General features: G+C 41.0%; 1 protein-coding gene across 1 annotated transcript in view; it reads right to left on the minus strand.

Annotated features, from left to right (window-relative positions):
• Positions 1-23,761, minus strand: part of ECT2L (epithelial cell transforming 2 like) — a 176,587-nt gene that overhangs the window by 62,427 nt on the left and 90,399 nt on the right. The window contains exons 6-9 of the mRNA XM_069725941.1: positions 4,368-4,501; positions 3,901-4,028; positions 2,768-2,906; positions 2,529-2,697 (exon numbers count right to left, since the gene is read on the minus strand). Of these exons, the coding sequence (XP_069582042.1) occupies positions 2,529-2,697; positions 2,768-2,906; positions 3,901-4,028; positions 4,368-4,501 (570 nt within the window). The remainder of the gene's footprint in view (positions 1-2,528; positions 2,698-2,767; positions 2,907-3,900; positions 4,029-4,367; positions 4,502-23,761) is intronic.

Below are 23,761 nucleotides of genomic sequence, written 5' to 3' on the forward strand. Positions count from 1 at the left end.
GGGTTTTATGAAGTTGGGAAATTTGTATCACCTGACCTCTCCTAATAATGATAAGCCATAAGCCTAACAGGCTATTTAAGGTCTGAAATCTTAGTCAAAGTTATCTGAGCACACAAATCTCCAAGGGTGCCCAAACATTTGCACCAGCCCATTTTCCTCTTTGTAATTTTTAAAATGAAAAAAAAAAAGACAATTTTTTTTTGCCTAAAATTCAAAGGAAATGTGTCTTCTTTAACTTTAGGGTTTTTCGAGATAATTTCATCTTCAACTTGCATAACTATTCACAATAGCAGTAATTTTGATCAGGTTGAACAAACTTTTACATGCCACTGTAGCTCTGAATCCAGTACTGTAGTCAGAGAACATACTTGCTATGAGCTTCAGCACTGTTTTCCCGTTTCTGCCTGCATTTTACAGTGCTTCTCCCCTTTCTACAGGCTTTAAAAGGATCTGTAATCTGATAATTGAAGGGGCTGTCTGGAATTAATTTTTATTTCACCATAAACATGAAGGCTCTTTTCACTTTGTGTTCTTTCCCACATTCAGTGGACCATCGGGACTTGCGTACAAACACCCCACAAAATGGGATTTGGGCATAGCGTAGATAGAGCCATAGATTTAAATGGTGCCGACAGAGTCAACGTGCTCTGTGGTGCATCATTTTCGGGCACATACGCCTACCGGAGGTGGACACCCAGATGCAGGCTACTAGATTTGAGTGACCGCTTGCAGTAAGCGTATATGCTTGAAAATGATGCACATCAGAGCACACGTTGACTCTGTCAACACAATTATAGTCTATTGCCTCGTCGGTGCATATGCCTGAATCCCGTTTTGGGGGAGTTTTGGACACAAGTCCTGACAGGGCCACTGAATGTGGGCAAGAACGCAATGCAAAAGCACTCTGAGAAAATAACATATGAGCCTGTATGTTGTATGTTTGTATAAGCCTGCAGGTTGACTCTTGTAACCATTGAAGGACAAAATATGCAGGTTAATTGAACACTCGAACAATGAAGATTTTTCTTTACCCACCTTCCCTCAATCTCTGAATAAGAGATGTGGACTATAATAGGGGGATCTGCCTCTGTTTCCAGTGAGACTCTACAAGACAGCAGCCAAGGAACCATGCCACCAACTGGAGGAATACAGATCTGCTCCACTGACCATCACTGAACCCTCAAAGACATTTGAAGAACCCAGGTTGGGACAATCAGTTCCCCATTGCCACATACCTCAATGTACTCTGTCAGCTTCCTAAGTTTTACGTTACCCCCTTTCTGTGGGTGCCCACCCAAAACGGGCTGCCACTGGGGCTATGACTAAGGTCACTGACGTCCCAGAAATGCATCAGGTTGTTTTTATACAATTGTTATGCTTTGAGAACTGAATAAAGTGTCTCTTATGATTACCTGGACGGCTGTGCTGACCTCACTTCTCCCTCCTTTCATTGCTTTCACTGGTTGAGGTAGTTGATGTTCCTGAAACATTTTCTTTATTTGCTTGGGCTGTACTATATGTTATTAACTGTTGGTGATCCAATAAAGTATCACCCATTGTGTTAACCCCCCTCCCCCGTGTTGTCTGAGTAGTATTCCGCCTATGGGAAAAAGGTACAGGAGTTCAATGGGATGAGCCCTGGTCCATGCGGTCTTTGTAAAGACAGTCAAGCCAGCAGATAAGAGCACCCACTGACCATAGCATCTCCACAATACTAAACTCCCCAAGTCCGGCGTTGCCTCTCTGTCGTTGCCATGGTCTTCATTTATTTTGCTTGCTTCTATTGCGGCAACATGTTACGTGGCACTTTACAGACATTATCATCAGTGTCCCCACTAGGCCTCATAATCTATATTGCTTATCAAGTACATTATATCTATGAAGTGTGGGAGGCAATCAGAATTCCAGACATCCCCTTTCAGTTAGCCAGCAGTCCATCTGCTGCAAGCATGGAAGTTTTTGTTATCATATTCTTTACCCCAGGGCTGTAATTTACTCAGTAGGGGACATCACCTTTAATAGTAATATCAATATAATTTATGGATGTATTTTTAAGTTCATTCAACAATGAAGAAACCACTAGTGGTTTTTGAAGCAAAAACGCTAACAGATCGCTGAAAAAAGACAGTGGCTATTCTTTAAGCAAATAGTGGCTCAAATGTTGATTAAAGTGAAAAATGCAGTATTTTAAATAAGTTACCGTACTTTCTTTTTTATGATAGTACCTTCAAAGTCCAAATGATTCACATATCTTCTGTACGATTCCCTGACTAAGCCTACATAATGGCCTGACCAGTCCTACACAATGCCCTGACCAGTCCTACACAATGCCCTGACCAGTCTTATATAATGGCCTGACCAGTCCTACACAATGCCCTGACCAGTCCTACATAATGCCTGACCAGTCCTACACAATGCCCTGACCAGTCCTACACAATGCCCTGACCAGTCTTACATAATGGCCTGACCAGTCCTACACAATGCCCTGACCAGCTCTCCAGTATTGACATTTTATCACCATTTCTTACTCTGTAATAAGTGTATTTCTTGAGAATCTCCATCTGCAATAATCCCAATGCTCTGTACCGTGCGTCCATCCAACGCTTTTTCCACACAGAAGAGCAGACTTTCGGGTGTCGTTCCACAGTCGTCATAAACTATAGGTATCACGCTGGGCTTCACACTATCTAGAAGGACCTGCAGGAACCAAGGGAGATGAGCTTTCTGGTATGTAACATGATCAAAGCTACACGTTAAGTAGAAGTACCTCATACGCTGGTATATGGGAAGATATCAGCACCAGGTGCAGTAGATTAGTGGGGCACAGTGCTGCATACTGATAACGGAGACTGTGGTGCTGCCGGGTGGATGTGGCTGGGTAGTTGTCAAATCCAGCTACATTCTTCCTGAAAAAAGGACAACTATGAAGTCCACATACGACACATGATGTGTGAGTACTTCTAGTAATAAATATAGCTTTTTTCATTCCATGCATTGCCAGCCCAAATGGTACTTTGGCTCATAGGAGAAAACAAATATCATTAAAGACCCATTATAGTTGGGGCCAGAGGTCTTCAAGCTTTGAGTAGCGCCACTGTCAAGTGCCGTAATCAGAACTGCTTTTCATTAGATTTCATACAATCTGAAGATTTCAGCACGATAACAAAAATCCTTTTTCAAATCTCACTAAACCCTTTCTTATTCATATACATTAATTGTGATGAGTCTTAAAAACAAAGAACAAAAAATTAGGAAGACAAATGTTTGCCTTGGTAAATGATATATTAAAGGTGTATTTCAATGTCCAAAATCCTATCCCAATATGTAGTAATGTAGGCATAATAAAAATTATATTAGCAAATACATCCAATTAGAAATGTAGTATAGTTCTTCTAATTTCCAATTTCATGACAGTTAGTTAGTTAGCTGTTAGTGGTCATAACCATGGATACCTAAGCTCCTGCAGTGCCCTGCACATGAGGTTAATGACATAGTGAATCAGAAGAACTATACTACATTTCTAATTGGAGGTATTTGCTAATATTATTATTATTACACCTACTACATATTGGAATATGATCTTGGAGATGGGAATACCCCTTTAAACAAATGTATTGCATGTGTCATGTTGTTCCACTCATTTTGGCAAAACGGTACGAAAATGAAAATAATTTTGCAACATTTGAAGGAAGGCGTTTTATGCCAGAATTGTGGCATAAACACCTTGATGAATCACGCCCATAGTTTTAGCATTTTAGAGTGGTTTATAGAGTAAGACATCATTTTTCAATTAAAGTGATTTGCGATTATCTATTTAGCACATCATCCATTCAATGAGATCACATTTTCTAAAAGTGACCATTTAATCTGCCCCAATTCTCGATCTAAGAGTATATATACCTTTTAGGCAGTGCGTTTATGGACATCTCTACAAGTTTCTTTTCTTGAGCTAATGTGAAACTGGGAGTGCGGTTTTCTTCTTCTCTAATCCGATTTGTAAGAGTATTTTCTGAGTTTTTGTCTTGACCCTAAAATATTATATGATAGATGAAATATAATCTATGAACAATATGTGTAAAAACAGAATTTTTAAACTGAATGTCCAGCTTTTTTTTTAATCTGAAGAAGTCTGACAATTCTGTGTGGATTCATTTCCTAATTAATATGTTTTGTCATTGAATAGTCAGTATAGGCACGACCACACTATACAGAAATGTCCTATATTACCTTTACTGGTAACAGAATTGCATAATGTTTCTATGACCTGACAGCAAGCAAGGTTCTAAATAGGGAAGATCTGAACTACAACATATGTTAGGAAGTTGCATAATGTATTGTGTATTGGTAACAGAGACATTTATTCTCACCTTGATGAGCCAGATCTCAGCCTGTAAAGCTGCCCGGTCAGTCATACTTATTGATGGACTTAGTGATAAGCTGGATTTTATTGCTGATTTCCATGCTCCACTCATCCAAGGTGGTCTAGTTTTAAAAAGCTCTCCTAAAAAAAGAAAGGATGTATCATAGCACTGAAGACACAGTACATCAAATGTTAGGTCTGATACAGCGTCCAAAAGGTATAAAGTCTATCAGTATTCAGAGCTTCTTCATTCCAGCAATGTGTCACATGCTAGCCGACGTGTTGATATGATCACTGTTTATCTAGCAGGGCTCAGAATGCTGAGCCCTGCATAACTCCGCCCACACTACTGATTGGCCGTAGTGATGAGCGAGTACGCTCGTTACTGGAGTTTCTCTGAGCACGCTCTGGTCGTCTCCGAGTATTTTGGGCGTGCTCAGAGATTTAGTTTATGTCAACACAGCTGCATGATTTGCGACTGCTAGACAGCTTGAATACATGTGGGGGTTGCCTGTTTGTTAGGGAATCCCAACATGTATTCAAGCTGTCTAGCAGTCGCAAATCATGCAGCTGCGTAGACATATGAGAACCAACAAATTATAAAAAGACCTAAAACAATAACTTTTAATTATAATGATTAAAATCTCATAGGAAAAAAACACACAAAAAAAATGGTAGGGTACCTTATAGTGTGGTCAAACACTTAGTAATGCAGCCTAACTTCCGATGCAGAATATATATGTAAAAAGATGTGTAATTAATAATTACAAGAAAATGGACTAGGGAGGATAGAGGTGCCTTTCTCTAACAGAGTCCCTTCCTTGCTGCGGAGGTTGGCACCCTGGGATACGATATGGCGTCCCCGCTCAACGTAACGTAGGCTGACCCTAAGAGACCCTAACAAGGTATCCCTACCAAAAAAGCCACCACCAAACACACCAAAAATTCAAAATAAAAGTGCTGTTAGCAAGAAATTTATGAAGCCGCAAAAGGTTCTATGGAGTTTATAAGGGACATTAATCCCTTAAGATAAGTGTATTATGACAAACCCACTGGTGCTGTTTGATGTGCTGATATTTGTTTGCTTTGTTTATATTCCATTCGCCAGGGCCGGACTGGGACTAAAATTAAGCCCTGGCATTTGAAGTTACACAGGCCCACTTGTCACATGGTGACTGTATAATATCTTTGTACACTTGCAGGTTACAAGAAGTGAGGGGAGGGTAACACAACTATATAACATATAATTACTGCGGTATCCAGCATTACAGCTCAGTCCTATTTATGGCTTTTAGTTGCAGTACCAAGAAAAGCCGCTACTTTACCTACATAACTGGATCTCGTAGATAACCTCATTCTGATGCTCCATAAACTTTGCCTACAGCCACTTTTGGTTCCGCTGCACAGCACGAGACCCGGTAACTCTGAAGAGCGGTGACATCAGTACTTCGACCGCTCTTCAGATATTCCGGGTCTTGCGCTGAGCTCGGCGACTGTGAAGAGCGGTATTGTTACTTCTGTCACTGCTCTTCAGGTCTGGGCTAGTACTGGGGATGTCTGATAGACACCTCTCCATTACTTACACCAGGGATTGATAGCAGCTGACATTACGCAGCTGACATCAACTCTAAAAATCATTACACATACCAGAATTAAATGCTTTGGCGGCTGGGAAAAGCAGTAGAGTTAGCACTATTCCCAGGCGCCGGGAGCTAACTGCATCTGTCATCATCCTTGCCTGGTCTCCCTGCGAAGCATTTCTGTGCTGATCTCAGGCCACTAAACAAGTGTGATCAACAATACTGAAGTCGTTCGCTTGTTTCCCGGCCTCTTTACACCAACTGAGAAAGAATGAAGGGAACAGAACAATCACAATTAGCTCAATCTGTCCCCATACAATATCATGTTATCAGCAGCACATTTACAGTTTACACTGGCGATGTGCTGCTGAGAACAAGGATTTCTGTTCCCACATAAACAATCCACTCACTCGATGAATATGCAGCATTTTGCTTGTTTAGTATAATATACCCCATAGTCCTCCATATATCATAATGTGCACCTCAGTCCTCCATATAGTATAATACACTCCTCAGTCTTCCATATAGTAGAATACACTCCTCCATATAGTATAATACACTCCTCATAGGCCTTCATGTAGTATAATACACTCCTCAGTCCTCCATATAGTATAATACACTCCTCAGTCCTCAATATAGTATAATACACTCCTCAGTTCTCCATATAGTATAATACACTCCTCAGTCCTCCATATAGTATAATACACTCCTCAGTCCTCCATATGGTATAATACACTCCCCGTAGTCCTCCATATAGTATAATACACTCCTCATAGTCCTCCATATACTAAAATACAGTGCAGTTCCTCCATATAGTATAATGCACTCCTCAGTCCTCCATATAGTATAATGTACTGCCACAGTCCTCCATATAGTATAATACACTCCTCAGTCCTCCAAATAGTATAATACATTCCTCATAGTGCTCCATATAGTATAATGCCCCGCCATTGTCATCCATGTAGTACAATTCACTTCCCATAGTATAATGCACCCCATAGTTCTTAATATAGTATAATGTACTCCCCATAGTCCTCAATACAGTATAATGCAGCCCACATATAGCATAATGATGCCACCCCAGAGTATAATGCAGCCACCCCACAGAATATAATGTAGCCCCCAGAAAATGTAATACAGCCCCCCATAGAATGTAATGCAGCCAGCCCCCATAGAATGTAATGCAGCCAGCCCCCATAGAATGTAATGCAGCCAGCCCCCATAGAATGTAATGCTGCCAGCCCCCATAGAATGTAATACAGCACAGCCTCCATAGAATGTAATACAGCACATCCCCCATAGAATGTAATGCAGCACAGCCCCCATAGAATGTAATAAAGCACAGCCCCCATAGAATGTAATACAGCACAGCCCCCATAGAATGTAATGCAGCACAGCCCCCATAGAATGTAATACAGCCCCCTAATAGCCCCACAATCCAGTTATCACTCATTGATATATTTAAAAAAAACGGAAAAAAAAACACTCTCCTCATGCTCCCGGCTCCGGTCTCAGCAACTGCAGTCTGCCCGCCCGACACACAGCAGGTATGCGATGATATGACGTCATCGCGCAACCGCTGTGTCAGAGGCAGAGCGAGGAATGATGGGAGAGGGAGTGTCAGCTGACGCTCTCTCCTCCATCATTGCATTCAAATGTACCGGCGTCATAGACGCTGGTATAGTTGAATGCGGCGGCGCTGGCAAGGGGGGGGGTGAGTCGGCGCTGGGGGGGGGAGTCAGCGCTGGCGAGCAGCCCACTACTGCCACCGGCCCTTCTGGCATTTGCCAGAAGTGCTCAATGGCCAGTCCGGCCCTGCCATTTGCTGATTGGGATGATCCTTTCTTGATGATATCCCTGGCAATGATGCCTTTATATCTCTGGCGATGACGCCTTTATGTCTGCACATATATTCTATATATGACAATATGCAAAAGTGATCCATTTTTTGTTATTTCTGGCGATGATGCCCCTATGTTCTTATATATAGGTTTACTTCAATGCATGAGTTCATTTGCTATGTGACACTATGCAGACTTCGGCTGAATAATTATTTGCTATCTCTGGCGTTGATGCCCATATATTTCTGGTGATGATGCTGTTATGCCCTGATATAGGTCTACTCAGTATATTACACTTTGTTTTTTCTCTGGTGAAAACAAAACACTGTGTGATACCCAGATAAATGCACAGATTATTCTCTGTACACCAAGACTGTTTTATTTATTGAACATTAGTCTGGTTTAAACATTACAAATAATCTGTGGCCAATATCTACACTAATAACTATATCATCTAAGAACTGCCATATCTCTGTGAGTAGAAGCAATGACTATTAATAACTAACACAGAATTGTGGCAATATTTGTTGATCTGCATCATTTACTCTTATATCTAGACACCATTAATAGTCAGGATACCGAGGAGATACCTATTGTGATAAACTCCATAGAACCTGTTGCGGCTTCATAAATTTCTTGCTAACAGCACTTTTATTTTCAATTTTTGGTGTGTTTGGTGGTGGCTTTTTTGGTAGGGATACCTTGTTAGGGTCTCCTAGGGTCAGCCTACGTTGAGGGGGACACCATATCTTATCCCAGGGTGCCAACCTCTGCTGCAGGGAAGGGAATCTATTAGGAAAAGGCACCTCTATCCTCCCTAGTCCATTTTCTTGTAATTATTAATTACACATCTTTTTACATATATATTCTGTATAGGAAGATAGCCTGCATTACTAAGTGTTTGACCATTTTTTTGTGTGGTTTTTCCTATGAGATTTTAATCATTATAATTAAAAGTTATTGTTTTAGGTCTTTTTGTAATTTGTTGGTTCTCATATTTGATATTAGACCTTATGTCATTTTTTGTGGTTTCTCAGCTGCGTTGACATAAAGTAAATTTCTGAGCACGCCGAAATACTCGGAGACCACCCGAGCATCGGAGAAACGCGAGTAATGAGCATACTCGCTCATCAGTGTTAGGGGTGAAGTTATATAAAGCAGTTGACTGGGAGGCACAAGACACCTAGTCCTGTAGTGATAATCTCCAACAGATAAAATACTGATTTTATTGACTTGATGACCTTACATCATGCTGCTCTTAGATTACATAGCAAAAACATCCTGACAGATTCCCTTTAAAAGGTAATACAATCTATATTCCATCCTACTACTGTAACCTAGATATGGGTGAAGGGCACGTGATGTACTAAATCACTTGCTCAATGAGAATTTCTCTATAAATTAAAGTGGATTTGTCACCAGATTTGATCATATAAACTGCATACATTAAAGGGACACTGTCACCTGAATTTGGAGGGAACAATCTTCAGCCATGGAGGCGGGGTTTTGTGGTTTTTGATTCACCCTTTCCTTACCCGCTGGCTGCATGCTGGCTGCAATATTGGATTGAAGTTCATTCTCTGTCCTCCGTAGTACATGCCTGCACATGGTAATCTTGCCTTGCGCAGGCGTGTACTATGGAGGACAGAGAATGAACTTCAATCCAATATTGCAGCCAGCATGCAGCCAGCGGGTATGGAAAGGGTGAATCAAAAACCCAAAAACCCTGCCTCCATGGCTGAAGATTGTTCCCTCCAAATTCAGGTGACAGTGTCCCTTTAACAAACTGATCTCTTAGACCAGATCAATGTATGGTTGCATAGTTCTGATATTATAATAAGCATTGTATGAGTCCAGCTATAGAATGAAAGCGCTGATGAGTTCAAGCTCTTCCCTCCTTGCCTGGCTGACAGCTGCAGCTTGTACTGAGCAGTGTGAGATCTCAACATCGGGAGAGACACCAAGGAGCTGTCATTTAGGCTGGGAAGATGGAGATTGAGTTACATTTTCAGAAATTATTGCACAGCCCTTCATGACTTTTCAAAGTAAATACAACATCTGAATCAGATCTAAAATATGTAGTTAATAATGTATGCAGTTGTAACCAAAAAACAATACATACAGGGTATAATTTAAAGGTATAACCAGAGAACTGAAAAAACCCTTTAAAATATAACTTTTAATAAATGCTGAGTAAAAAATACCCATAAAACCAGGTCAGGAGACAGTAACACCTTAATCTATCTTAACACAGACAATGAAAGGATAGAGACTAAACGGTGGGGGGGGCGTGATCTTTCCCTCACTCACCCTACCTCACGCGGAGGTTGGCACCCTAAAATCGATGTGGCGCCCCCACTCGTCGACGGCTCTCCCTTATGACCCTACAGGATCTTATCCAAAATGAAACCACCACCACACCATAACTTAATATAAAGTGTACAAATACTTATAAGGTGTAAAAAGATAGTTTTAAAGATCTAATGTGGGATAGTTTCCACAAGAAGAGGGTCCTGTAGACTGTAACCCTTCTATTGATCTTTATATAAGAAAGGTGCACAAGGTGTCTAATGTATAGAGGCAAAATAATCAATTGCAATATACAGTAATCATAGGCCTTTTATCAACACCTCATGGTATACCCTAATCATAGGCACAGTGTATTCACAGGAGTATACCTTGTGTTAGCAGATGTACTACAGAGACAATCTTATGCCAACATAACAAACACTAGCACCTCTCAGATAATAAGACAATGGTCAAAAAATAAAGGATGTACTCATCCATATGCTGCCGCCCACCCGACGCGTTTCCCCCAGGTAAATACACCAGGGTTCATCAGGGGAAGGAGTGGGGCCTCTAGCGGACCGGGGAAGCTATAATAAGCTGCGTCCCGAAGTAACCGCTCAGCAAATCCGGGGCAACTGTAATGAGCTGCGTCCCGGAATGACCGCTCTCAGTGAAGGGCTGCACGTGTCTTACCAGAAGGGCTTTCTTATACACCGCCATTCCAGAGCGTCCGACGAAACCGGAAGTGGCGCTTAATCTATGACGCCAGAGTACTTCCGTTCTGTGGAGCACATAGCGTTCCACGCTGGTCTATCTAACTTGTACCAAGCCTCATACAAGCTTGCTGGCCTGCATGATCAGGACATACTCGGCCAATAGAGCTCACCGCATTGTAAACTGGTCAGAAAAAACAGAAGGCGGTACCAGGCATTGTATATCATACCGCAAATGTACACGAGCTCAAATAATACAAAACTTTTAATAAAACAATGACCTAAACCAAAAAGAATATATATATAACGGGGAAGGTAATGTTTTGTGAAAAAAATGACCGTGCAGCAAAAATGAAATCAGTGAGAGGGTCCACAACTGACCATCATACAAAATAAGTATGATTACATTTTAGAAAGACCTATTAGTTATGTTCACACCATAAGGTACTGAACAAATTGGTGGTCACTAAAAGGACCTATACCAATAAACAGTTTTCATCTTTTAAACCAAAATGAACACTACTTTAAATAAAACAGGTAAAGCTAAGTTGCTCGTTTAATCCCAAAGGGGACATGGAGTCAAGGAGGTAAATCCACCTAGTTTCTCGTTGTAATATCTTTCGATCCCAATCACCTAGCCTGACAGATTGAGGGACGGTCTCGATCACTTGAAAGTAAAAAGATGTTAGGTCACCTTTATGCTTCTCCACCATATGTCGTGCCAACGGGGTATCCCTTTTATGTTTAATGTCCCCTATGTGTTCACTTATCCTTATTTTTAACTGCCTTTTTGTTTTTCCCACATAATTTAAAGGACAGCTACAGGTACACAGGTAGACAACCCCCGCCGTTACACAACTCGCAAAATCTTTATTTTTGAAAATTCGTCCTGTTGTGGCACTAGTAAAGGTATTAGATTGTTTATGATTTTGATCATCAAGCTCATATTCTAAAAAAGAGATTTAAAGACAGAGGGTACCTCGAACATGTGATAGAAAAAGGATATGAGATTGCAAGGAATTCTAATCGTCTGCAATTACTTACACCTAGACCAAAAAAGGAAGAGGGTAATGTTACCCGTTTGATTGCTACTTATGATGATCAAAATCCTAAAATGATGAGTATACTGGGAAGGTATTGGAATGTCCTGAGGGCTGACCCTGATATAGTGGATTATATCCCTAAGATTCCTTCGGTGACATATAGGAGAGGAAAGTCGATACGGGATCGTGTCGTTCATAGTCATCTCCAACCTCAGAAAACAGGTGGTACGTGGTTAGAACAGAGGGGTATAGGTACCTTTAAATGTAGGGGATGTAAAGTGTGCCAATATGTTAAACAATCTAATACCTTTACTAGTGCCACAACAGGACGAATTTTCAAAAATAGAGATTTTGCTAGTTGTGTAACGGCGGGGGTTGTCTACCTGTGTACCTGTAGCTGTCCTTTAAATTATGTGGGAAAAACAAAAAGGCAGTTAAAAATAAGGATAAGTGAACACATAGGGGACATTAAACATAAAAGGGATACCCCGTTGGCACGACATATGGTGGAGAAGCATAAAGGTGACCTAACATCTTTTTACTTTCAAGTGATCGAGACCGTCCCTCAATCTGTCAGGCTAGGTGATTGGGATCGAAAGATATTACAACGAGAAACTAGGTGGATTTACCTCCTTGACTCCATGTCCCCTTTGGGATTAAACGAGCAACTTAGCTTTACCTGTTTTATTTAAAGTAGTGTTCATTTTGGTTTAAAAGATGAAAACTGTTTATTGGTATAGGTCCTTTTAGTGACCACCAATTTGTTCAGTACCTTATGGTGTGAACATAACTAATAGGTCTTTCTAAAATGTAATCATACTTATTTTGTATGATGGTCAGTTGTGGACCCTCTCACTGATTTCATTTTTGCTGCACGGTCATTTTTTTCACAAAACATTACCTTCCCCGTTATATATATATTCTTTTTGGTTTAGGTCATTGTTTTATTAAAAGTTTTGTATTATTTGAGCTCGTGTACATTTGCGGTATGATATACAATGCCTGGTACCGCCTTCTGTTTTTTCTGACCAGTTTACAATGCGGTGAGCTCTATTGGCCGAGTATGTCCTGATCATGCAGGCCAGCAAGCTTGTATGAGGCTTGGTACAAGTTAGATAGACCAGCGTGGAACGCTATGTGCTCCACAGAACGGAAGTACTCTGGCGTCATAGATTAAGCGCCACTTCCGGTTTCGTCGGACGCTCTGGAATGGCGGTGTATAAGAAAGCCCTTCTGGTAAGACACGTGCAGCCCTTCACTGAGAGCGGTCATTCCGGGACGCAGCTCATTACAGTTGCCCCGGATTTGCTGAGCGGTTACTTCGGGACGCAGCTTATTATAGCTTCCCCGGTCCGCTAGAGGCCCCACTCCTTCCCCTGATGAACCCTGGTGTATTTACCTGGGGGGAAACGCGTCGGGTGGGCGGCAGCATATGGATGAGTACATCCTTTATTTTTTGACCATTGTCTTATTATCTGAGAGGTGCTAGTGTTTGTTATGTTGGCATAAGATTGTCTCTGTAGTACATCTGCTAACACAAGGTATACTCCTGTGAATACACTGTGCCTATGATTAGGGTATACCATGAGGTGTTGATAAAAGGCCTATGATTACTGTATATTGCAATTGATTATTTTGCCTCTATACATTAGACACCTTGTGCACCTATCTTATATAAAGATCAATAGAAGGGTTACAGTCTACAGGACCCTCTTCTTGTGGAAACTATCCCACATTAGATCTTTAAAACTATCTTTTTACACCTTATAAGTATTTGTACACTTTATATTAAGTTATGGTGTGGTGGTGGTTTCATTTTGGATAAGATCCTGTAGGGTCATAAGGGAGAGCCGTCGACGAGTGGGGGCGCCACATCGATTTTAGGGTGCCAACCTCCGCGTGAGGTAGGGTGAGTGAGGGAAAGATCACGCCCCCCCCACCGTTTAGTCTCTATCCTTTCATTGTCTGTGTTAAGATAGATTAAGGTGTTACTGTCTCCTGACCTGGTTTTATGGGTATTTTTTACTCAGCATTTATTAAAAGTTATATTTTAAAGGGTTTTTTCAGTTCTCTGGTTATACCTTTAAATTATACCCTGTATGTATTGTTTTTTGGTTACAACTTGATTTGATATGGCCAGTTTTTTGTCTGGACCGGTGAACACTACACAATGGCTAAGTGATGCGCAGGAGGTTTTTTCTGAAGTCCCCTCTGCCAATTTGGGTACGGACAAACCAAATATTAAATCTGTCTTCTCTGATCTAACGTTGGCTTATAAAAACAACATTAAATCTTGGTGGGAGGTGCAGTCAATCGAGCATTACATCAAACAGAACATTGTACCTAGGGGTCTTAGAATCTCGCTAGTCCCTGCGATTAGATGCCAGACACCCACACTCTTAACTAAGTGGGAAAAAGAGTCCATAGCCTCCTCAATACGGTTTATGAAATTGTTGTTGGAGGAGGAAAAGCTTACATTGGAACATACGACAAAGAGGCTCGAGGAACTAATAGGGGAAGCCCTCAAATTTAAATCAGATCCTGATTTTTCTAATAAAGAATCCACTCTAAAAACATCAGTGGAGCGGTATCAAAATATTCTTAAAGAAAGGAAACATAAACGGTTTCTAAGAGATCTTGCAGACTTTAAAGATAAGCAGGCTTATGCATTTTTAGAGGGTAACACTGCCCCCATTAGAGATATCTCGTCCTCAGACATTGATTTGTCGGATACTGAAGTTAGGCAACAATACCACCAAAGCAGTGGTCGAGGGAGGGGGCAGTATAACAGGAGAGGAGCATATAAAAAATGGTCAAGAGGTGGTCAGAAGGAAAGAAGACCAGGGCAAAACTATCAGACCGCCCCGGGAGCTGGTCCATCAAATGGCTCAGCCTCCTCCTCCTCTGCTTCCTCTTCTCTTACTTTTTTAGAGCGGAGAGATATTCCCTCATACGATTTATGCACACGATTTCCTCAAAATCAGAGAAGATAAATGGTAATATAGAGGATGGGGGAGCAGAACGTATTATTAATCTCTCTTCTCATACCTTGTCTTCTTCAGAAAAAATGGTATTGAGCCATGGTTTGTCATTTGTTCCAACTACTAAATTTGATCCGTTCATATGGATAAAAGATCTTAATCTTTTTGTAAGAAAGTTAAAATGGAAGAAATTCTTTTCTCAAAAAGATAGTTTACAGTGTCAGCAATTGGGTATATCATCTGACTCACTGGAGGATGTGAGGTTACTGGCTGGTTTAGCTGAGGAAGGTGCACGACACAGTGGAGAGGGTCCATACTCAGAGCTTAAACCCAAAAGCAAAAGAGCACCCCCTATTGGAAATTATGGTAACATCGATATGTTCTTGACCTTGGTCACTGATGAAATTAAGAAAATAAAACCAAGGTTAAGTACGCCAGAACCCAATCTAGAGAAGCATGAATGGGAGGCACTTGCCTCCTTAGAGAAGGATCATAACATTGTTGTTAAGCCGTCTGACAAGGGGGGCAATGTGGTGGTCTTAGATAGGTCACAGTATCTAACTATGTGTAAAAATATCCTATCTGATGTTACAACCTATGAGATACTTAAAAAAGACCCCACATTGCCCTACCAAGCAGAATTAAATGGATTACTGACAGAAGTTTTGGAAGGCGGTCTTGTATCCAGGAGTGAATTTGATTATATGTATCCAAAATGTCCTACATTAGCGACTTTTTATTCCCTACCCAAGACACATAAGGGATTGGATCCATTGAAAGGGCGCCCGATTGTGGCAGGTATAGATGCATTGTGTCAAAATTCAAGTGTATACCTTGACCAGATATTACGTCCCTTTGTGTATTCTTTACCATCGTTTATTAGAGACACCTCTGACTTACTTACAAAGTTAGATGGTGTTCACCTTGACCACAACACCATCATGGCATCTATAGATGTTGAAAACTTATATAGCAGCATACCACATAACAAAGGTTTGGAAGCTGTTGAGTATTATCTTAGAGCAAGGGGTAATCACTGTCTTCAGCATAATGATTTCTTGATGAGATTGCTTAGATATGTATTAACACATAATTTTTTTCTTTTTGATGGGAGGGTCTTCCACCAGCTCAGGAGCACAGCGATGGGGAGTCCATGTGCCCCAACTTACGCTAATTTGCTCCTGGGCTGGTGGGAGGAGACGATGGTGTTCAGAGAAGATGATGACGAGTGGTGTCCCCATATTGTTTTTTGGGGACGCTTTATCGATGATATTTTGGTTATTTGGTCGGGTGATGAAGGTACATTTAAGGAATTTGTGGCACATTTAAATGTCAATAATTTGGGCCTTAGATTCACCCATGAAGTAGGGGGTGATTCTATCTCATTCCTGGACGTACGGTTGTGGAGAGGAGAGTTGGGTACCATCAATAGCACCATCTTTCGTAAAAAAAACGGCAACTAATAGTCTTCTACGATGGGAGAGCTATCATCCCACTAGTTTAAAGAAAGGGATCCCAAAAGGCCAATTTTTTAGACTTTGGCGTAATTGTTCCTCATTACAGGATTTTGATCATCAAGCTCATATTCTAAAAAAGAGATTTAAAGACAGAGGGTACCCCGAACATGTGATAGAAAAAGGATATGAGATTGCAAGGAATTCTAATCGTCTGCAATTACTTACACCTAGACCAAAAAAGGAAGAGGGTAATGTTACCCGTTTGATTGCTACTTATGATGATCAAAATCCTAAAATGATGAGTATACTGGGAAGGTATTGGAATGTCCTGAGGGCTGACCCTGATATAGTGGATTATATCCCTAAGATTGCTTCGGTGACATATAGGAGAGGAAAGTCGATACGGGATCGTGTCGTTCATAGTCATCTCCAACCTCAGAAAACAGGTGGTACGTGGTTAGAACAGAGGGGTATAGGTACCTTTAAATGTAGGGGATGTAAAGTGTGCCAATATGTTAAACAATCTAATACCTTTACTAGTGCCACAACAGGACGAATTTTCAAAAATAGAGATTTTGCTAGTTGTGTAACGGCGGGGGTTGTCTACCTGTGTACCTGTAGCTGTCCTTTAAATTATGTGGGAAAAACAAAAAGGCAGTTAAAAATAAGGATAAGTGAACACATAGGGGACATTAAACATAAAAGGGATACCCCGTTGGCACGACATATGGTGGAGAAGCATAAAGGTGACCTAACATCTTTTTACTTTCAAGTGATCGAGACCGTCCCTCAATCTGTCAGGCTAGGTGATTGGGATCGAAAGATATTACAACGAGAAACTAGGTGGATTTACCTCCTTGACTCCATGTCCCCTTTGGGATTAAACGAGCAACTTAGCTTTACCTGTTTTATTTAAAGTAGTGTTCATTTTGGTTTAAAAGATGAAAACTGTTTATTGGTATAGGTCCTTTTAGTGACCACCAATTTGTTCAGTACCTTATGGTGTGAACATAACTAATAGGTCTTTCTAAAATGTAATCATACTTATTTTGTATGATGGTCAGTTGTGGACCCTCTCACTGATTTCATTTTTGCTGCACGGTCATTTTTTTCACAAAACATTACCTTCCCCGTTATATATATATTCTTTTTGGTTTAGGTCATTGTTTTATTAAAAGTTTTGTATTATTTGAGCTCGTGTACATTTGCGGTATGATATACAATGCCTGGTACCGCCTTCTGTTTTTTCTGACCAGTTTACAATGCGGTGAGCTCTATTGGCCGAGTATGTCCTGATCATGCAGGCCAGCAAGCTTGTATGAGGCTTGGTACAAGTTAGATAGACCAGCGTGGAACGCTATGTGCTCCACAGAACGGAAGTACTCTGGCGTCATAGATTAAGCGCCACTTCCGGTTTCGTCGGACGCTCTGGAATGGCGGTGTATAAGAAAGCCCTTCTGGTAAGACACGTGCAGCCCTTCACTGAGAGCGGTCATTCCGGGACGCAGCTCATTACAGTTGCCCCGGATTTGCTGAGCGGTTACTTCGGGACGCAGCTTATTATAGCTTCCCCGGTCCGCTAGAGGCCCCACTCCTTCCCCTGATGAACCCTGGTGTATTTACCTGGGGGGAAACGCGTCGGGTGGGCGGCAGCATATGGATGAGTACATCCTTTATTTTTTGACCATTGTCTTATTATCTGAGAGGTGCTAGTGTTTGTTATGTTGGCATAAGATTGTCTCTGTAGTACATCTGCTAACACAAGGTATACTCCTGTGAATACACTGTGCCTATGATTAGGGTATACCATGAGGTGTTGATAAAAGGCCTATGATTACTGTATATTGCAATTGATTATTTTGCCTCTATACATTAGACACCTTGTGCACCTATCTTATATAAAGATCAATAGAAGGGTTACAGTCTACAGGACCCTCTTCTTGTGGAAACTATCCCACATTAGATCTTTAAAACTATCTTTTTACACCTTATAAGTATTTGTACACTTTATATTAAGTTATGGTGTGGTGGTGGTTTCATTTTGGATAAGATCCTGTAGGGTCATAAGGGAGAGCCGTCGACGAGTGGGGGCGCCACATCGATTTTAGGGTGCCAACCTCCGCGTGAGGTAGGGTGAGTGAGGGAAAGATCACGCCCCCCCCACCGTTTAGTCTCTATCCTTTCATTGTCTGTGTTAAGATAGATTAAGGTGTTACTGTCTCCTGACCTGGTTTTATGGGTATTTTTTACTCAGCATTTATTAAAAGTTATATTTTAAAGGGTTTTTTCAGTTCTCTGGTTATACCTTTAAATTATACCCTGTATGTATTGTTTTTTGGTTACAACTTGATTTGATATGGCCAGTTTTTTGTCTGGACCGGTGAACACTACACAATGGCTAAGTGATGCGCAGGAGGTTTTTTCTGAAGTCCCCTCTGCCAATTTGGGTACGGACAAACCAAATATTAAATCTGTCTTCTCTGATCTAACGTTGGCTTATAAAAACAACATTAAATCTTGGTGGGAGGTGCAGTCAATCGAGCATTACATCAAACAGAACATTGTACCTAGGGGTCTTAGAATCTCGCTAGTCCCTGCGATTAGATGCCAGACACCCACACTCTTAACTAAGTGGGAAAAAGAGTCCATAGCCTCCTCAATACGGTTTATGAAATTGTTGTTGGAGGAGGAAAAGCTTACATTGGAACATACGACAAAGAGGCTCGAGGAACTAATAGGGGAAGCCCTCAAATTTAAATCAGATCCTGATTTTTCTAATAAAGAATCCACTCTAAAAACATCAGTGGAGCGGTATCAAAATATTCTTAAAGAAAGGAAACATAAACGGTTTCTAAGAGATCTTGCAGACTTTAAAGATAAGCAGGCTTATGCATTTTTAGAGGGTAACACTGCCCCCATTAGAGATATCTCGTCCTCAGACATTGATTTGTCGGATACTGAAGTTAGGCAACAATACCACCAAAGCAGTGGTCGAGGGAGGGGGCAGTATAACAGGAGAGGAGCATATAAAAAATGGTCAAGAGGTGGTCAGAAGGAAAGAAGACCAGGGCAAAACTATCAGACCGCCCCGGGAGCTGGTCCATCAAATGGCTCAGCCTCCTCCTCCTCTGCTTCCTCTTCTCTTACTTTTTTAGAGCGGAGAGATATTCCCTCATACGATTTATGCACACGATTTCCTCAAAATCAGAGAAGATAAATGGTAATATAGAGGATGGGGGAGCAGAACGTATTATTAATCTCTCTTCTCATACCTTGTCTTCTTCAGAAAAAATGGTATTGAGCCATGGTTTGTCATTTGTTCCAACTACTAAATTTGATCCGTTCATATGGATAAAAGATCTTAATCTTTTTGTAAGAAAGTTAAAATGGAAGAAATTCTTTTCTCAAAAAGATAGTTTACAGTGTCAGCAATTGGGTATATCATCTGACTCACTGGAGGATGTGAGGTTACTGGCTGGTTTAGCTGAGGAAGGTGCACGACACAGTGGAGAGGGTCCATACTCAGAGCTTAAACCCAAAAGCAAAAGAGCACCCCCTATTGGAAATTATGGTAACATCGATATGTTCTTGACCTTGGTCACTGATGAAATTAAGAAAATAAAACCAAGGTTAAGTACGCCAGAACCCAATCTAGAGAAGCATGAATGGGAGGCACTTGCCTCCTTAGAGAAGGATCATAACATTGTTGTTAAGCCGTCTGACAAGGGGGGCAATGTGGTGGTCTTAGATAGGTCACAGTATCTAACTATGTGTAAAAATATCCTATCTGATGTTACAACCTATGAGATACTTAAAAAAGACCCCACATTGCCCTACCAAGCAGAATTAAATGGATTACTGACAGAAGTTTTGGAAGGCGGTCTTGTATCCAGGAGTGAATTTGATTATATGTATCCAAAATGTCCTACATTAGCGACTTTTTATTCCCTACCCAAGACACATAAGGGATTGGATCCATTGAAAGGGCGCCCGATTGTGGCAGGTATAGATGCATTGTGTCAAAATTCAAGTGTATACCTTGACCAGATATTACGTCCCTTTGTGTATTCTTTACCATCGTTTATTAGAGACACCTCTGACTTACTTACAAAGTTAGATGGTGTTCACCTTGACCACAACACCATCATGGCATCTATAGATGTTGAAAACTTATATAGCAGCATACCACATAACAAAGGTTTGGAAGCTGTTGAGTATTATCTTAGAGCAAGGGGTAATCACTGTCTTCAGCATAATGATTTCTTGATGAGATTGCTTAGATATGTATTAACACATAATTTTTTTCTTTTTGATGGGAGGGTCTTCCACCAGCTCAGGAGCACAGCGATGGGGAGTCCATGTGCCCCAACTTACGCTAATTTGCTCCTGGGCTGGTGGGAGGAGACGATGGTGTTCAGAGAAGATGATGACGAGTGGTGTCCCCATATTGTTTTTTGGGGACGCTTTATCGATGATATTTTGGTTATTTGGTCGGGTGATGAAGGTACATTTAAGGAATTTGTGGCACATTTAAATGTCAATAATTTGGGCCTTAGATTCACCCATGAAGTAGGGGGTGATTCTATCTCATTCCTGGACGTACGGTTGTGGAGAGGAGAGTTGGGTACCATCAATAGCACCATCTTTCGTAAAAAAAACGGCAACTAATAGTCTTCTACGATGGGAGAGCTATCATCCCACTAGTTTAAAGAAAGGGATCCCAAAAGGCCAATTTTTTAGACTTTGGCGTAATTGTTCCTCATTACAGGATTTTGATCATCAAGCTCATATTCTAAAAAAGAGATTTAAAGACAGAGGGTACCCCGAACATGTGATAGAAAAAGGATATGAGATTGCAAGGAATTCTAATCGTCTGCAATTACTTACACCTAGACCAAAAAAGGAAGAGGGTAATGTTACCCGTTTGATTGCTACTTATGATGATCAAAATCCTAAAATGATGAGTATACTGGGAAGGTATTGGAATGTCCTGAGGGCTGACCCTGATATAGTGGATTATATCCCTAAGATTGCTTCGGTGACATATAGGAGAGGAAAGTCGATACGGGATCGTGTCGTTCATAGTCATCTCCAACCTCAGAAAACAGGTGGTACGTGGTTAGAACAGAGGGGTATAGGTACCTTTAAATGTAGGGGATGTAAAGTGTGCCAATATGTTAAACAATCTAATACCTTTACTAGTGCCACAACAGGACGAATTTTCAAAAATAGAGATTTTGCTAGTTGTGTAACGGCGGGGGTTGTCTACCTGTGTACCTGTAGCTGTCCTTTAAATTATGTGGGAAAAACAAAAAGGCAGTTAAAAATAAGGATAAGTGAACACATAGGGGACATTAAACATAAAAGGGATACCCCGTTGGCACGACATATGGTGGAGAAGCATAAAGGTGACCTAACATCTTTTTACTTTCAAGTGATCGAGACCGTCCCTCAATCTGTCAGGCTAGGTGATTGGGATCGAAAGATATTACAACGAGAAACTAGGTGGATTTACCTCCTTGACTCCATGTCCCCTTTGGGATTAAACGAGCAACTTAGCTTTACCTGTTTTATTTAAAGTAGTGTTCATTTTGGTTTAAAAGATGAAAACTGTTTATTGGTATAGGTCCTTTTAGTGACCACCAATTTGTTCAGTACCTTATGGTGTGAACATAACTAATAGGTCTTTCTAAAATGTAATCATACTTATTTTGTATGATGGTCAGTTGTGGACCCTCTCACTGATTTCATTTTTGCTGCACGGTCATTTTTTTCACAAAACATTACCTTCCCCGTTATATATATATTCTTTTTGGTTTAGGTCATTGTTTTATTAAAAGTTTTGTATTATTTGAGCTCGTGTACATTTGCGGTATGATATACAATGCCTGGTACCGCCTTCTGTTTTTTCTGACCAGTTTACAATGCGGTGAGCTCTATTGGCCGAGTATGTCCTGATCATGCAGGCCAGCAAGCTTGTATGAGGCTTGGTACAAGTTAGATAGACCAGCGTGGAACGCTATGTGCTCCACAGAACGGAAGTACTCTGGCGTCATAGATTAAGCGCCACTTCCGGTTTCGTCGGACGCTCTGGAATGGCGGTGTATAAGAAAGCCCTTCTGGTAAGACACGTGCAGCCCTTCACTGAGAGCGGTCATTCCGGGACGCAGCTCATTACAGTTGCCCCGGATTTGCTGAGCGGTTACTTCGGGACGCAGCTTATTATAGCTTCCCCGGTCCGCTAGAGGCCCCACTCCTTCCCCTGATGAACCCTGGTGTATTTACCTGGGGGGAAACGCGTCGGGTGGGCGGCAGCATATGGATGAGTACATCCTTTATTTTTTGACCATTGTCTTATTATCTGAGAGGTGCTAGTGTTTGTTATGTTGGCATAAGATTGTCTCTGTAGTACATCTGCTAACACAAGGTATACTCCTGTGAATACACTGTGCCTATGATTAGGGTATACCATGAGGTGTTGATAAAAGGCCTATGATTACTGTATATTGCAATTGATTATTTTGCCTCTATACATTAGACACCTTGTGCACCTATCTTATATAAAGATCAATAGAAGGGTTACAGTCTACAGGACCCTCTTCTTGTGGAAACTATCCCACATTAGATCTTTAAAACTATCTTTTTACACCTTATAAGTATTTGTACACTTTATATTAAGTTATGGTGTGGTGGTGGTTTCATTTTGGATAAGATCCTGTAGGGTCATAAGGGAGAGCCGTCGACGAGTGGGGGCGCCACATCGATTTTAGGGTGCCAACCTCCGCGTGAGGTAGGGTGAGTGAGGGAAAGATCACGCCCCCCCCACCGTTTAGTCTCTATCCTTTCATTGTCTGTGTTAAGATAGATTAAGGTGTTACTGTCTCCTGACCTGGTTTTATGGGTATTTTTTACTCAGCATTTATTAAAAGTTATATTTTAAAGGGTTTTTTCAGTTCTCTGGTTATACCTTTAAATTATACCCTGTATGTATTGTTTTTTGGTTACAACTTGATTTGATATGGCCAGTTTTTTGTCTGGACCGGTGAACACTACACAATGGCTAAGTGATGCGCAGGAGGTTTTTTCTGAAGTCCCCTCTGCCAATTTGGGTACGGACAAACCAAATATTAAATCTGTCTTCTCTGATCTAACGTTGGCTTATAAAAACAACATTAAATCTTGGTGGGAGGTGCAGTCAATCGAGCATTACATCAAACAGAACATTGTACCTAGGGGTCTTAGAATCTCGCTAGTCCCTGCGATTAGATGCCAGACACCCACACTCTTAACTAAGTGGGAAAAAGAGTCCATAGCCTCCTCAATACGGTTTATGAAATTGTTGTTGGAGGAGGAAAAGCTTACATTGGAACATACGACAAAGAGGCTCGAGGAACTAATAGGGGAAGCCCTCAAATTTAAATCAGATCCTGATTTTTCTAATAAAGAATCCACTCTAAAAACATCAGTGGAGCGGTATCAAAATATTCTTAAAGAAAG

The sequence above is a fragment of the Ranitomeya imitator genome, chromosome 5 (genome assembly GCF_032444005.1).
Source record: "Ranitomeya imitator isolate aRanImi1 chromosome 5, aRanImi1.pri, whole genome shotgun sequence".
Lineage (NCBI taxonomy): Eukaryota > Metazoa > Chordata > Amphibia > Anura > Dendrobatidae > Ranitomeya > Ranitomeya imitator.